The sequence below is a fragment of the Styela clava genome, chromosome 13 (assembly GCF_964204865.1).
Source record: "Styela clava chromosome 13, kaStyClav1.hap1.2, whole genome shotgun sequence".
In the NCBI taxonomy this organism is placed as follows: domain Eukaryota; kingdom Metazoa; phylum Chordata; class Ascidiacea; order Stolidobranchia; family Styelidae; genus Styela; species Styela clava.
This window is the reverse complement of record NC_135262.1, coordinates 14,478,996-14,495,603: the sequence shown is the minus strand read 5'-3', so window position 1 is coordinate 14,495,603 and position 16,608 is coordinate 14,478,996. Positions and strand designations below refer to the sequence as shown.

General features: G+C 34.1%; 1 protein-coding gene across 1 annotated transcript; it reads left to right on the top strand.

Moving 5' to 3' along the window:
• The first annotated feature begins 5,436 nt into the window (after window positions 1–5,436).
• Window positions 5,437–16,425, top strand: LOC120332754 (uncharacterized). Its single transcript, XM_039400068.2, has 17 exons — window positions 5,437–5,708; window positions 7,214–7,290; window positions 7,901–8,054; window positions 8,146–8,238; window positions 9,063–9,152; window positions 9,684–9,774; window positions 9,865–9,921; window positions 10,484–10,613; window positions 11,596–11,764; window positions 12,584–12,751; window positions 12,978–13,067; window positions 13,469–13,556; window positions 13,747–13,814; window positions 13,894–13,995; window positions 14,599–14,740; window positions 14,846–14,971; window positions 15,363–16,425. The coding sequence occupies exons 1-17, from the start codon at window positions 5,631–5,633 to the stop codon at window positions 15,404–15,406; spliced, it is 1,767 nt and encodes a 588-aa protein (XP_039256002.2). The 5' UTR covers window positions 5,437–5,630; the 3' UTR covers window positions 15,407–16,425.
• Window positions 16,426–16,608: the final 183 nt, after the last annotated feature.

Genomic DNA, 16,608 nt, shown 5'->3' with positions numbered 1-16,608 from the left:
GACCTCTACACATTTGAGGTGAATTTCAAGTTTGTAGGACCAATTTGGAAAAAAAAAAATATTGATAAATAACGTAAAATATGAAAAAATCACTCATGCATGACTTATTCATGTGACCGGGAGTGCTACCCCAAAAGGCTAACATAAGTTGTGGTGTATCAACCGACCTCAAATACCAAGTTTGAGTTCTTAATATTCAATAGTAATTGGGAAATGCGAAAAAAACTGAAAATTATGCTATGTGCACTGGAGCGTGAAGCCGTGATCAGTCATGCATTAAGTCTGCAATTTATGATGGGGGACTTATTATCGGCATGTGATGTAAATTTCAAGTCTCTAAGTAAGGTCGTTCTCGAGAAGAAGATGAAAATGTAAAATCCTATATTGCTCACTGGAGCGTATCGCCGCGGTCACTCATGCGTATCCTTGACATATCGTATCCGGAACATGTCCATTAATCATTGTTATGAATTTCAACCCAATAGCATGTATCAATTTTGAGAAATCGCAAAAAAACTGAAAACGCGTTCTGCTCACTGGAGCGTGAAAGCGTGGTCAGTCATGCATAAAATTTGCAATTTATGATGGAGGACTTAATATCTGCATGTGATGTAAATTTCAAGTCTCTAAGTAGTGTCGTTCTCGAGAAGAAGATGAAAATGTAAAATCCTATATTGCTCACTGGAGCGTATCGCCGAGATCACTCATGCGTATCCTTGACATATTGTATCCGGAACATGTCCATTAATCATTGTTATGAATTTCAACCCAATAGCATGTATCAATTTTGAGAAATCGCAAAAAAACTGAAGACGCGTTTTGCTCACTGGAGCGTGAAAGCGTGGTCAGTCATGCATAAAATTTGCATTTTATTGCTAGCTGAGAACTTCTGCACATTTGAGGTGAATTTCAAGTTTGTAGGACCAATTTGAAAAAAAAATAATAAAAATAAATAATAATAATAATAATAATAATAAATAAATAATAATAATAATAAATAAATAATAATAATAATAAAACACAGGAATACAATAGGTTCCCTGCTGACAAGCAGCGGGAAGCCTAATAACTAAACAGGGCTATGGAAAGCCTGCCCAACTCAGCGCAAGGTCGAGCAGTAATAACTAATATTCATCCGCTCGCTAACAGCTGGTTTAATTCAATTGTTACGTCATGCAGAAGTCATTGTTCCTTGCCGAAAATGTAGAGAATATAGGACAGATCGTAGCACATATTTCTTGTAGTAAAAGCGTCTTTTCCGTAAAACGTGCAACTTTTGGAAGTGGGAACAAGGCAATATTTGTTATTAAATTTTTAAGGAACATTTTAAAATCATTTTCAGGTAGTTACCTGATGTGCGCTACGGAACTCACTTTCTAGGCGTTTTTCAGGGCCTCGGCTCGCGGCCTAAAACTGAAACATCTTTAATCATGGGTGCTGTTTGAAAAAGCTGTTTCAAATGTCTTAAGTCAGGTCACAGCACTGTCATTTACAATTAATTGGACAGGAAATATTGTATCAGGCAATTGTATTTGAGATGAAACACAAACTTGTAGCGCACATCAGGTAACTAACTGAAAATGATTTCAAAATGTTCCTTAAAAATTTAGTAACAAATATTGCCTTGTTCCCAATTCCAAAAGTTGCACGTTTTACGGAAAAGACGCTTTTACTACAAAAAATATGTGCTACGATCTGTCCTATATTCTCTACATTTCCGGCAATAAACAATGACTTCTGCATGACGTAACAATTGAATCGAATCAGCTGTTAGCGAGCGGATGAATCTTAGTTATTACTGCTCGATCTTGCGTTGAGTTGGGCAGCCTTTCCATAGCCCTGTTTAGTTATTATTAGTTAAGTTACGCTTAGACGTTGTTAAAAAGTATAAGTTAGTCACTAAACCTTCTGGTAACTAAATTAATTCTTTAGTTTTGTATGAGAATGAACATACTGAACGCATTACAGCTTGTTCCACAATCCTGATGCGAAAATGAATATAAGGTTCACGGGAATTCAATAACCATAGGTTTACATCAACGCCGCATAAGAACTATGCAATTCAAGAGCCATACAGCACACTAACACAAATGTATTTCTGTAACGTCTTGCCTGACCAAAATCGGACTTCATCTGTCAATCATAATTTATTAGGTAGATTACGAAAAATATGGCATACATGTAACCAACAACAAAAAATATTTTAATTGCGTGACAGGATTCGCGAAGGACCTCGAAAGGTCTTCAAGCATGGACACCAACAACGCTGATTCAGATTAGCGAATAAATTTTATGTAATAACCACAAGCAGAAATATTACAATTAGTATTTTTTTAGTTTATGTGGTTATGTATTTGAACAAAGGGAATATTATTTCTAGAAACAAGACTACGACACTAACAGATTTCCGAAAAAAAAATAATATTTATTAAATCAACTTCAATATCTAATCCACTTTCTTCTGAATTGTTTCCGAAATCCACTATCTTGAAAATCGACCTTTCCTCTATAAGTGTACTGTGGTTTTTGCAGTCAATACAAAAACAAAAATCTCTGCAATTTAGGTTGCTTTTGGCACACGTACATATATTATTTTGACTATTGCCAACACTTGCAGTTTGCCAACTCAAGAACTGTTTTGGGGGCTGGAAGTAGATCCATCAATTTAACCCGCAAAACACCCTTATCAAAAACACATCTATGGCCGATAGGTGGGAGAATAATTGGCCTTGGTTCTAGGCAACAATGATGAAGTCATGCCAGGTAATTTTCCATCAGCTTGCTTGCTTCTTGCCCCACATGCTTCTTCAGTGAATCATTGTTGGGTGGAAGAGTATAATCCATATGTTTGCCAGTGGTGAAAAGACGTGCCTGGTATCATTTACATTCTTCATATCCATACAGTGAACAAACAAATTCCTCAGTTTTATTTATTAATGGCTCGTTAACCTCAAAAGATTTTCATATTTGAGAAAAAAATGATTTGAAAAACTCAATGAAGTCTCCAACATCGGTTTGATGGGCAGTTCCAATTGCAGAAAAGCGAGAAAGTATTCCATTATAAATAGCCCATCTAAGATGTTTGCAACTGTTATGATTCTCATATACCTTTACACTTCAAGACTTCTTGTTCGATCCATTTTATAGCACTGATAGCAGCAGGGATTAGAGCCTGCGTTTGGTTGAATTGGTGGAACATTGCCGTTTTTTTTTGTAGTACAGTATCTAAAATGAGGAAGAAAATCATATTTGGAATAGCATGAGTGTAAAAATACCACTAAATACTGACTAATACATAATGCATTTTATCTGATGTACTCGATAAGCGTATACATGCTCATTGCATGTACTACAGTCCTGCAGTGTTTGCATACCGGTACTGGACTATATCTACACTGAATTTTGATTTATCACAATAGGAAATGCCCTATTGACAATATTTTAAAACATCAACTGTCTGTCTACAACTTGATTTCTCACCTCTCACTCGCTTCCAGTGCTACTTTTATTTCCACTGCGGCATAACTTATCATTGCTTCCCAGGTTCTTGTCGACTCTATGAATTTAGATTTAGACCAACCGACATCAGTAAAATTGATTATTTTCCTCTTTTTCACACAACCGTGCATTACAGAAACAGCCATTAATTTATATTTCCAAATATGCCGTGGCCTATATAGTAGTATAAGTCTGCTGAATAGTCAAGAATTGTCATTAAATTAATCATAAACCTTTCATGCAAGTCAGAAAATATCGTTGTTTGTGACATATTATTCTAGGTCTAGCCTTCCTTGGAGTTATCGTACCTATTTAACAACGTCTTATGAGCTAGTGCTCAATTAAAACTGCTATTTATGGTAAGGGTATACAAGTGTTTAATATCCTACTCATATTTTTTCACCACCTTCTTAGAATAACTCAATTAATAATAACCGAAAAAGACTGTGAAAAGGCTACTCAACGCAAAAGCGAGCAGTAGTACATCTGATATTCATCCGACCATGGGGGATCCACCTACAGCTGACCAATTTGATTGTTACGTCATGCACAAGTCTGCGTTCATTGGCCCATGATACCGAAAAACAGAGAATATAGGACAGGTGGTAACACATATTTATTGTAGTAAGAGCGTCTTTTCCGTAAAACGTGCAACTATTGGAAGTGGGAACAAGGCAATATTTGTTACTAAATTTCTAAGGAACATTTTAAAATCATTTTCAGGTAGTTACCTTATGTGCGCTACGAAACTGAAAGATAAATGGCCTCGGCTCGCGGCCTATTACTTCCATAACCTCAAACAGATTGACTCAGACGATAAATATTGGCTTATATTTGTGATTTTGCTAGCTATTTGTCAGTTTTCCAGCTGTATTTCTGAGATTGAGATATATATTCAATAACTCAATGATTCTTTTGTATCCTGATTATTTTAATTTATTTTCAGTAATCAAAAATTAGCCTCGAAGCTACGATACACCAGGCTAAAATTGTCTGCTTGTACCTACTTTCAGATATTAAGTGGTGGTATATTTTAGATGAAAATGATGGTTGTGAAACATGTAAACCTGGTTTAAAGCGCCAACTTAAAAAAAACAGACTTTAAATAAGCATAAGAAGGTTTGCATTTTGCAATGATAAAGCATTGGAAGTATTTTTCATGGGTCAAAGGTTGGGGAAGATAACCATTTGAAAGCATTGCCCCCCAGTGTTTATGCAATTCTATTTTGACGCGCCGGAAATTTTCTAGCGCTGGAGTTGTTTGGACTGTGGTTTGCTTCGCGTTCTGGCTTAGATAGATAGATAGATAGAAGTTTATTCATCATCCAGTCATTAGCCAATAAATCAAACACAAACAACAACATTCGATAGGTAAAAGAAGAATAAATCGACTAACAACGGAATTGATAGGAGGTTGGAAGGACCATACGGTCACTAAATCGAAACAACTCTCCTGGCATAAAAAAGGTTGACAGATTACATTTTATATTATACCAATTATAAAACATTTTAACTTGTTGTAACTAACAATTGAGCAACAAGAGTAATGTGACACATATTGAGACGAATTTAAAATAGAAGCGGCAAGAAAAAGCGTTTAGTTTTATATCACACAAAAAATAAAAACGTACAAGTAGAAAAGTTATGAATCAGTACTTATTCAGAAAAGACTGGAAATACTTCTTGGAAAAAACATTAAAACTGGGAAATGCTATTTACCGCTTGATACATGAGCCTTCCCATTTCATAAAAATATAGATCTTTTATTTTAAGAATACCAAGGATTTTGTAATAACTACTCAAATTTGCCCAGCGTGGCACCCCGCAGATGGCTCGAATTGCTTTATTTTGGATTAGCTGTAATTTGTTAAGACTGGTTTTGTCACAACAACCCCAAGTTACGATACCATACAGAATACAAGAATGAAATAATGAATAGTAAATGATTTTCAAAGCATGCATGGCTTATTCAGTTATTGGGGGGCCAAGCGTCTGAGTGGGATTACTAACTGCCACACATACCGGTACTGTACGCAAATACTCTTTAGATGCTTATGATTGAATGTTTCTGAATGAAGATTGTCAAGTTATAGTAAAGTTGACATCGATCTGCGGAAGATAATTACAGAAATATGCCACAACTAAAGGAATATCATCCTGGCGATCTTATTTTTGCGAAAATGAAGGGTTATCCCCATTGGCCTGCAAGGGTGAGTGACGTTTATGTTTTTTCTCTTGCCAAATTGATTGAATGTTGAGGTTAGGAATTACCGGATTAAGGCCTAGCAGCCTAGTCACCTTTCAGACTTCAGGAAACTGGACCAGTAAGGTTAACTTTATGTCTAGATCCGTAGGCAATCCTACACTTTTGTATTTCGACATATTTATATCCTATTGATTTCAGGATATACCGGTAGTACCGGTATATCTATCAGTCTACTTTAGGTTCTATGATTTTTTCAAGTTGCTTACGGTATGTTCTATCAGTCTACTTTAGGTTCTATGATTTTTTCAAGTTGCTTACGGTATGTTTAAAACTGTAAAAAATGCTGTCTGATATTTTGTTGGACATATTATGGCTGTATGGGACAAAATTGCAACTTTTTGTAAATACTAACTTTCAGTTTTAACAATCTGCGACTGTGTACCTAATAATTTTTATATCTGTATATCGCATTATTTATTTTTCAATTTTGAACAATTTCATGTTCTTGCATCCTGACATTGGAAAACGTATATGAAAGGGATTGTTTTTGCTGCTAATCAGATATTATGAAAATATTCTACCATCTTTAACAAGTTAATGCTTTGGCGTCCTAGGCAAATTGCATCACTTTTGTGCAATAGAGTTAAATTTGTAAATAGGAAATTTTTCTACACATGGTTTGTTACTCAAATTTTATAAATTTTTTGCAATTGCATACTTCAAAAAATTGTAAATAAAATAATTATAGATGGAGAATAATAAACTGGCATTTTCTTGGAAAGAAATAAAAGATATTGTAAATTCCTTGTTTATCAGGTTTGATTTATATCCCTGAAAGCAACTTATATCTGTTTATCGTGTAGAAAGAACATCTTATTTCTAAAACTTAATAAATGAATAGGTTTGTGTGGGAAGTTGGGCTGCAATATATGAATATTAGATAAAATCCTCTATTGTATTAGAAACGTAGAATAAGACTCCAAAATAAATTGCCAAGTGATATTTATTCTGCAAAAAAAATTCCTTTGAGACATTTTCATCTCAATATGTAAACCGCTGTACTCATATGTTAAGTCTATTCAATATGGAATTGCATTTAAACACTTACTGTATATTATATCCATGGTCAACACCTTATTAAATATAATAGGTATAAAATAGAACCAAAATTAGTTTGTTATCGTATTTTTCCAGCCTTTTTTCATAGTTGAATTTGTAAAATGAAATGTTCTAGTGGATAGAGAGTTGCACCTAACTATGTTGATGACGCAAGTTAAACTTCATGCTCACCACCTGACCTACTGTGTGATAAATTACTTAGGCAATTCTGAACTTAAAAGATTTCAGTCCTTGTATAGTAAAGGTGTGAAAAAGCCTCGTAAACTATATATTTTATTGATTGCATCTTGATTTATCTCGGAGATAAGAGAAGGCTTATAGGATAATGTTATTGATTCATTTTTGATTTGGCCTCACAAGTATATTACACTATTAAAATTATTTCAACAGATTGATGAGTTACCTGAAGGAGCTGTCAAACATCCTGCTAAGAAATATCCAATATTTTTCTTTGGTACTCATGAAACGTAAGTCTTTTGCAAATTCTTTTATCGCTATATAAATGTTTGAAAAAACTCAATTCAACAAATGTTTTTCACCGTCTCAAGAGATTTTTCAAGGATTATGTTTATTGAATCAAATTATAAGAAAACTACAATGAATGTTGTGTGTTAATCATGCTCATAGATACAATATTACTATAGTATACACTATTTACAATTACACTTTAGAACTTTTATTTTGTCAGTGAAATTCTTTGGCTATATGATTCCTTGACGGGGTTGACTCAGAATGTTTCAAGTCTCACATCTTTTGACGAATATGTCTCATGATTAACTAATGCATATCCCAATTGCAACTCTTTTTTTGTACTCTATCCATTCCACCTTATTAGCGAATTGGGACCTTCATCATTATACAAATATTTGGACCCATTGTTGTTCAACTTATCCTTGTTTGGTATTTATGGGCCAACTACAGATCATGTTTGATAATGGATTTTAACTGCGCAACCTCACTGAATCAAAAGACAAAACATCTGCTATTCCTAATAATGTTGTTTTTCGAATATTCGTCATTAATCATTATAATTTCCTTGAAAACAAATTTATAATAATTTGATTACTTTTCATCTAGTGGATTTCTCTCAGCTAAAGAAATATTTCCTTATGAACAATATAAAGCAAAATATGGATTACCTCGAGGCAGACCTGGTTTTAATGAAGGATTATGGGAAGTGGAAAATAATCCCACTGTCAAGTTCAGGGGAGCTGGAGGCAGTACTGAAGAGGTTTGTATGTTTCATTGATAATATTCCAATTTATCATTTCCTTTTACATATGAATCACAAGTTAATATTATTTCCCTTTTTTCAACTTCAGGCTACAACTGCAGAGGGAAGTGATGAGGGGGAAGAAGAAGAAGAAATTTCAGATGAAGAACCTGTTATTACAGAGAAGAAAACTAAGAAGAAGGTATTTGAGGCATTCAGAGACATCATTTACATTTTATAAAATTCATATTGAAAGGGTGCTCCCAAAGTATGCGAACCAAGATGGTGGACATCGAAACATAACATGGGTAACAGGTTAGGGTTAGGCGATAATTTTTTTCCAATTTTCCTCATTTTAGTCCTATTATCAGTTCAAAGACTAGCCAAGAGCCTCCCGTAGTATTTATACCTAAAATTATGGCCTAACCCTAACCTAGTACACATATTACATTCCGATGTCCGCCATCTTGGTCCGCATACTTCGGGAGCCCCTATTGAAAGATATCCTGGCCTAATGGCAGTAAATAATGGCAATAAGATACTCTGAATCATCGTCTTTTTTATTAGATTTAGTTATCGCAAAGTGTGTTTTATATTAATTGTTATAACAAATTTAGCTATCAATATATCTGGATTATTCTGTAAAATAGCTGTATTTAAAAAATCAACTGTCAAATATATATTTGAATTGTCAATTTATTTGGATCTGGTTATCTTTAAAAAGGGGGGTAAAGACTGATTTAACATAATTGCCATTGCAATCCATGCCAATCATTGTATAATTATAATTTATAAATCTATGCAGGATTCCGTGGAACACTAAGTAGTAGTCAGTTTGGGGAGAAAAATTGCAGCTTCGTTGTATATCTACATATTTCCTAAAATACTAGCAAAATCTATTATAAGACTAACCTAATAAATAAATATAACGCAGACACACAACACAGTAGGAAGATTTCAATTTTAATAGATCCTAAAAATACAAAATACTCATAACAATAATTTCCACAATTATTTCTTCTGCAGAAATCTGCTCCCGATGCTACAGCAGGAAGTTCAGAGGAAGAAGATTTTGATGCAGAATCCTCACCAGATCCAGATACAAGTGAAGATGAGGTTAGAGCTGAAATGGGCAAACTACATCCCACAGGCCAAATCCGGCCGGTTGGGTAATTCAATCTGGCCCGCCTGACGATGCCACAATCAAACTAAAACCAAATTTCGATGTTTTAGATGAAAATAACTCCTGGAATTTGTTGAGATTGTGATTAAATTTAGTTTTAGCATGAGGCTTATTGTATTCTGTATTTACTGTTTAACACTGTAAATATTGCTCATAAAATTTAAGTTTTATGTAACATTTACATGGCCCGCCAATCAAGATGGGCAAAATTTTTGGCCCTAGGTCTAAAAACCTTGCCCACCTCAGGGTTAAAGTGATCCCTTTCAAGATGGAAGTAGTTTGTATTTCCCAAGATCCAGCCATGTTCATTACAGAATGTCCAGAACTTTATTCACAGTGTATTAAATTTTGCAGGCTTCCAGATTTCAGTTCACCCAAACTAGTATCTTTTTATGTAGAAGTGTCTGCTTGTCTATGGCCTTGTTTATAGCTCGAAGTTTCTAACCATTTAATACATTTTTCAGGACTTTGCTGCTGAAGCTGCAAAAGGAAAAGGAAAGAAAAGAGGAAGGCAGAGTAAACATTCTGTGGAAGATGATAGTTCAGCCCTTTCAGGTTGAAATTTTTTCTTGTTAGGCGTATTCGGTTTATAATTTTAGAAATAATTTACGTTAAATGATCACAATATTGTGTTCTACATTTTAGATTCTGACAGTGATGCACCAGCAAAACCTCCACCTCCTAAGAAAATTAAAATCAAAGGTAGAAATAGAATTTTTTTTTTCATGAATATTTTCATTTATATTATTAGACTATGTTCGAAGTAATTTTGTGATGCAATTACGGTAGGTTTGAATCAGCGTAATGGTGGATGTCCAATCTTATTTTTAGGTTTTGGAAATTTTGGTTAATTTTGACTATTTTACTTCAATATTTTCATATATGATGCCTTTAGCTTTAAACACATCCTTGAACAAGCAACTGTTGATATCGAACCATTTTTAAGGAGCTTTTATTTTCGGAAGTGCAATAATCTTTCAGGTTCGGCATTGCCTGCCCAATTTATTATAACCTGGATGAGGTGACAGGCATTGATTTGAACCCACGATAGTAACCTGCATCTTCCGCACAGTTGAGTCTGACGCCTCAGTTGCCACGCACCGTGCCCACAGATATACAAAAAGTCCAACTTCATCCAGAATTTGACTTTTCTAATGTTTAGGATAAACCATAATTTCACTGCATTATCAATTCAATATATAAGCATAATTACAATTTAGACTGATTTTTCATCGTTATCGTAATATTTTTTTCATCATGTTAGCTCCTGCTAAACCAAGGGAAAAGAAAACTTCATCTGAAAAAAAGCCAAGACAAAGGAAGGCCCCAACAAAGAAACCAGCGCTTGACGAATTGTCCAATGCAAGCAGTTTATCTAGCGACAGTGATGATAGGTAGGTGCGCTATGAGTAGAGCAAAGTTATTACTTATCGATCTTGATTGGTAAGTATTTGTTTGTTTGTCTGTTGGATACACGCCATATCTCACAAAAGCGAGGTTGAATTTGCTCCAAATTTTGCATGTGCATTCATCATATCTCAGACCAGAAGCCTATTGATTCTGGATGAATTATGTCGTATAATTAGCGAGTTATTAATTAATCAGCGATGAAGAGATCTAGATTTTTACAAAGCGAGAGAATGTGTATGACCGAGATTTTTTCGGCGAGAGCGCACATGTGCTGAATGTGTGTGTGCGCTGCGCAAGTTTCCATCGAGAAAGTTTTCACGCTATTGAGTCAGAGGGAAGGATACTCACGCTAGATCGATGGGTCTCGTTCATGTATTGTTGAGATGGTGTGCTTTCAATGCTGATTGCAATTTTATCAAATTTAGATGTCAAAGATAACATTGGTTTAGTCAAAGTTTATCTAAAGCTCCCTGTGATGATTTTGACGCTTCGACTTTGTTTTCGATTTTGTTGATACGAAAAAGGTATACCAGAAATTTTAGTGGGTCCAGCTATAACTATCTAATTATTTTTTTGCATTTATATTTTAATACCACATACAGATCTATCCTTTTCAGTGTTTAATTAATATAAATATTCATTTCCAACATAAGTTTAAGTTGATTAGGCTGGTGTTTTATGGTAGTGGTTGTACCAAATATGTCAATGGCCAAGAAGCCACAGCCTAGCTCATAGGTTAAAGCCATGCAGCCGTAGCCAGAGTTTAAAAATACTGAAGCAATTATGATTTCAACCCAGCTCTCCATCCCTTTTCTATATATAGACGTTTAAAACTTCAACTAAACCATATCTCTTGTTTTTCCAGTTTTACATAGATTACTAAACTAATATCAAATTGTGATTTATTATTTTTGTTATATAGATCCAAGTATTCAACTCATGTCTAAATATATTCAAAACTTTTAGTGATAAAGAAGACGCAGTTTCGGCATGGAAAAAGAAGGATGAAGAAAGGAGGAAAAAACAGGAAGAGAGGGAAAACAAAAGAAGGAAAGATGATGAACAGAGAATGAAGGAAATTGAAAAAGAAGCAGAAAGACGACAACGTGAAGAAGATCAAGAGCAGAAAAAGGAGGTAGTTGGAGTACATTTGTCGCCTGACATAAGATAACTCAAAGCTTAAAATATCGAAGTTATTGGGAAAAGCCTTTTCTGAATTATATATTGTACAATTTATAAGATTTCATTCATTGTTAGACTAAAAAATTATCGAGCGTCATCCTAAGACTATGGTCACAGGGATATCTAAGTGAAATGAATACTCGACTGCATCCAAAATTTGATGATGCTCTTTGATATATGATTTTAGGAAAAAATAGAAATATTTTTGTATGAAATGTACTCATTAAGAGTTTTTGACTCCTGATGGTCAGCCATAGAATAGACTTTGTTTGACTTCTGACACTGTATAAACTAGAAAATCAATCTAAACAATGTTTTATCTCAACTACTTGGCATTACTGTATGCATATTCAAAGACTGTTTCACCATTTAGTAATATGTATAGTAAATTATTCAATACTGACCATCCCAGACAGCAGGTATAAGTGACACGTGTGATGCAACATTCCACTTCAAAGAGTAATTTGGAGATTTTTCACACTGTAGATATAGACTCTTTATTGACACACTACATAGGGTTTTCATATTTATCCCAGGGATGAATCTCGGGCTTTCGTCGGATTATCAGCCCATGTTTGAAATTGAAATAGTTGATCATTTATTTGTTTCAGATACGTAAACTTACATTTCATTTACATAGTTCTGTTGTATTTTTGTTCTCAAATGGTCGCTAAATCTCAAAATTTTGACTCATTGGCTTAAATTATCATCATTAAAATACAGTTCAGTTTATCCTTTGTTATGTGCTGTACATGTTATGAATTATTTTCAGGAATCTGATGTATCAGATGACGTACCTGTTGTCATTCCAAAGAAAAAACACAAGAAAAAAGAAGAGAAAACTAAATCACCTCACGAAAAAAAGAAACACAGGGAAAAAGACAAAAAGAAAGAGAAAAAACACAAGCGAAGAAGTTCTGAGGAAAAGAAAGAATCTAAAGTATGGAAAGAAATGATTTGTTTACTTGTTTAGAAGAGAAATAAAAAATGTTGTTTTCATGTATAGCTGATTTTTTTTCGCATTTTATCCATTATTGAAAATATGACCATTTTTATCAAGTCTTCAAGTGATTGCTGACGATCAATACCATACTTGTCAAATAGCCAATAAAACTAGGAAGGCAAAACACAGTTTTTATTTTCCAATCTTAACTCTTCTCAAACAGATAAAAATCAAGGCCCCACCTCCTCCAAAGCCTGATCACGAAAAAGAAAATAAACATAAAAAGAATAAACGAAACAGTGAAGTTATGCAAGTGAGTACTACGATTTTATGATATCTATTATATGGTGCCAATTTAATCATATTGAGAATTATGCAAAACAAGTCTTTATGAGTTTAACACAGAGGTTCTGAACCTAAATTCCCTTATTTACTCCTTGACACATTTTAAAAGTGAAATTTCTTGCTTGTAAAATGCACAGATTGTTAAAATTACAGAGGACGCGTGTTCTAGGGTGGTCCACGTAATCACTGGTCGGTTACGACTTCCTCCATCATCAAGTCCATTCTTCCGAAAACAAATAACTAACTAATCCCATACCCGACTTGGACTGGTAACCAGACGAGAGGCTGTGGTTGGTTAAGCCATCTTATCAGCTTTCCTTTCCCCCGGGATAAATAGATCAAAATCCTAATTTTATTCATGTTTTTCAGGATACACCCAAACATGAGAAACAAGCTTCAAAAACAGAATCAATTGATAAACATGCAAAGAAGAAGCATGCTCATATCACATCCACTGGTAGGCAGATGTTATATTGCGTTAAAAACTGAACAAGTTTTTTATCTTACATATACGTTTTATAGTTCAAGCTTAAAAATATGCTACGTTTCTCTGTTGAACTGAATTCTGAAAAGCAAAATTGCTTGCTATACATTTGCTCTCGTCCCTTTTTATCACATTATTGAATTGACAGTAAATGATTTTTCAGTTTCGCCAACAGCTCAATTGGAAAAGTATGAGATTGATTTGAAAGCTGCTTTGACAATGGAAAATCCTGTAAGTTTTAACTCTAATACCTTGAGATAAGTTTATATTATTAGTAATTACAGACAATTTGAAAATGATTGTTTTTCAGGATGTTCCAAAAGCTATAAACATATTAGATGCAATTGATCAATACCCTGTTACAATATCTCTGCTGCAGAAATGTCATTCACTCGTGTCAACAGTTAAAAAGGTGAATTTTTTAAAAATTGATAACACACTTTATATATTGTATTTTCAATATTTGTCTTGGCATTCTGACCTCATCCCAGTTCAGAGCAAGTATCTGTGCCCACTGATGACATTTTCTGGGTAAATGAATGTATGAATTTATAACTTGTGTCAATATTGAATAAAACATAATGATGGGCGCTCCAGAAGTGTATGTATGGAGGTAACTAAATTTGTTTCCCTACTTTACACCAAATTGTGTAAAGGGACGAAAGCCTATAGGCAGGGCATATATTCACTTGGCTAATACAGACAGTCATCAAACTCACAATAGAACTAAAATAAGAAAAATCGGAATAAAATCATGGCCCAACCCTAACCTGTGTGGTACATATACTACGGGAGTACCAAATGATGTATCCAAAACCTGTTACCTGCTTCAGGGCTTTCACCAATAAAACTACTAACTTGAAATTCTGTGCAAATAATTGATTTGTGACACTATTATTGATAAATGCCCATTCTTAGAGCCCCTAAAGAAAAGAAAACATGGTTTACTATAAAGACATGGTTTTGTTTACGTCACATCATCATAAACTGATTTCTAATTCACTACATTTTACAGGTCAGAAGATATAAAGCCAGTCCAAAACTGATGGATAAAGCTGCAAAAGTTTACAATCGATTTAAAATAATTTTCTGCAAGTTGGATAATGATGCTGCATTATTAGCTCAAGCTAAGAAAAATACAGAGATACCGATATCAGGTTAATAAAAGAAGTTATTGCTTACTTTCAACCTTGATTGCTTGAGGGGAAAGTGTTTTCTAATTTTGTACAAATTATTCATTTATCTGATTATTTATATCATAGAACCGGCCACAGAAAATAATAAGGAGACAGATGAACCTAAGAATAACAATAACAAGGTAGAAATAGTTGATGAAGGGGAGGAGCCTGCAGTCGTCGCAGAAGCTGAAACCATAAATGAAGAAAGAGGTGAGATTACTATGAATGTTTAAACTATTAGGCTCTTAAGTTTCTATCGATTTATTAATGAATTATTGTACTCTTACCAATTTCTCAATATTTTATTACGCCAGTCTCTTATGCAGATGTCCATAGCTCTGTTTCTAAGATTTTCACATTACAATGAGTACCGATTTCTTTAAGTGATATAAAAGCAGTATTTTTCACATGGGAGATCATTTTCTCAGTCTCGACCTTTGACCCTGCTTCCCATGTAGAAAAGGTAAATACCTACACCTGTGAAGATTTCAATTTATTATTTTTTTGAAAGAAAGATTGCTTAAACGTATTTGCATGGATAGCCCAGAACATTCTATATATCACATATTGTGGGTGTTATCTAACATTGCCCTACTTCCAGCTGATGAAAACACAGAATCACACGAGGCTTCAACAGAAGTGTAGCAGATGCATGTTGTAAATATTTCACTCATCGAGGTCTCGATTACAACATAAAAAGAAGATATCTCTTTTGCAACAACTTTTCGGAGAGTTAAATTGACCAGTGACTGTCGGCATCGTTGCCGAAATTTTTTGAAAGGCCCTGTTTTCTGTCGAACTATGGAGGGAGGTGGTTGGATACGTTCAGAAATTTATAGGCAAAACTTTCTTTATAGTTTAATCAATTCTGATGTGTAGTTCTGGAAAGATGGTGATGTGACTTGTAAAATTTATAGCATTTATGTCACTGAAAATATTATCGGTTTTGCAAGACTATAAGAACTGTGTTGTTTTCTGCCCTTGAATCGCATTGATTCTCATCTTGGTTGAAGACGACAACGTGTTCGTAACAATCATTTAAAATCGAAAGCTCAGCCTGATAGTATGTTTTGATGGGCTTTTTATTTATTTTTAATATTTTTTGAAGTCTTTTCGATTTTGCTGCTAATCATTCCTAATTACTAGGTACAATATAAAATCTGGAACATTGCCAATAAATACAAAATTAAAATTTATGAGCATTAACATCTTTCCCATGCTAGTAATTTTATTCTTACAATTTTAAGTCTTTTGACAGTTATTACAGTTTCCCGTTTCGGATATTCACTCTTGGCTTGTACACCAAGCAAAACCAATGCAAACTTAACTTCATAAATTGGCATGATTGTTTGTATCAAAATTTCCAGGCTATTTTTTGATATTACGAAACTTTTGTGATAAAGCGATATGGCAGTAAACGGATTTTACATTGTTCGATTGCATAATTTAAATCGTTTTCAAATATTCTTTCTCTGGGTTATGTATTACAAATTTTGTTTATCAGCTGGTCACTGCCACTCTTTGGAATTAGCTGGACAGCCACATAGTTGCATCTCGATTTCATGTCTTTTTTGGCAGTGACTTGCTTTTTAACTATTCTCAGTGTCAAATGTTATGTGATTTTTTTTATACATTTAAGGTAATAAAAAGTTAGTTTTGCTTTGGTTCAAGGCTTGTTTCTTGGGTTATATGATGTTGGGCATTGGAAAAAATCAAAATCGGAATCTCTTTTCTAGTTACCCGTCAGTCAGGTGTATTAAGAATTAGCTAGTTTCCATCTGCATTGTCTCCGAATATTCGAACCTAGCACAAGTGTAATTTGCGCTTGGTGTTCCGGCGACTGTCGA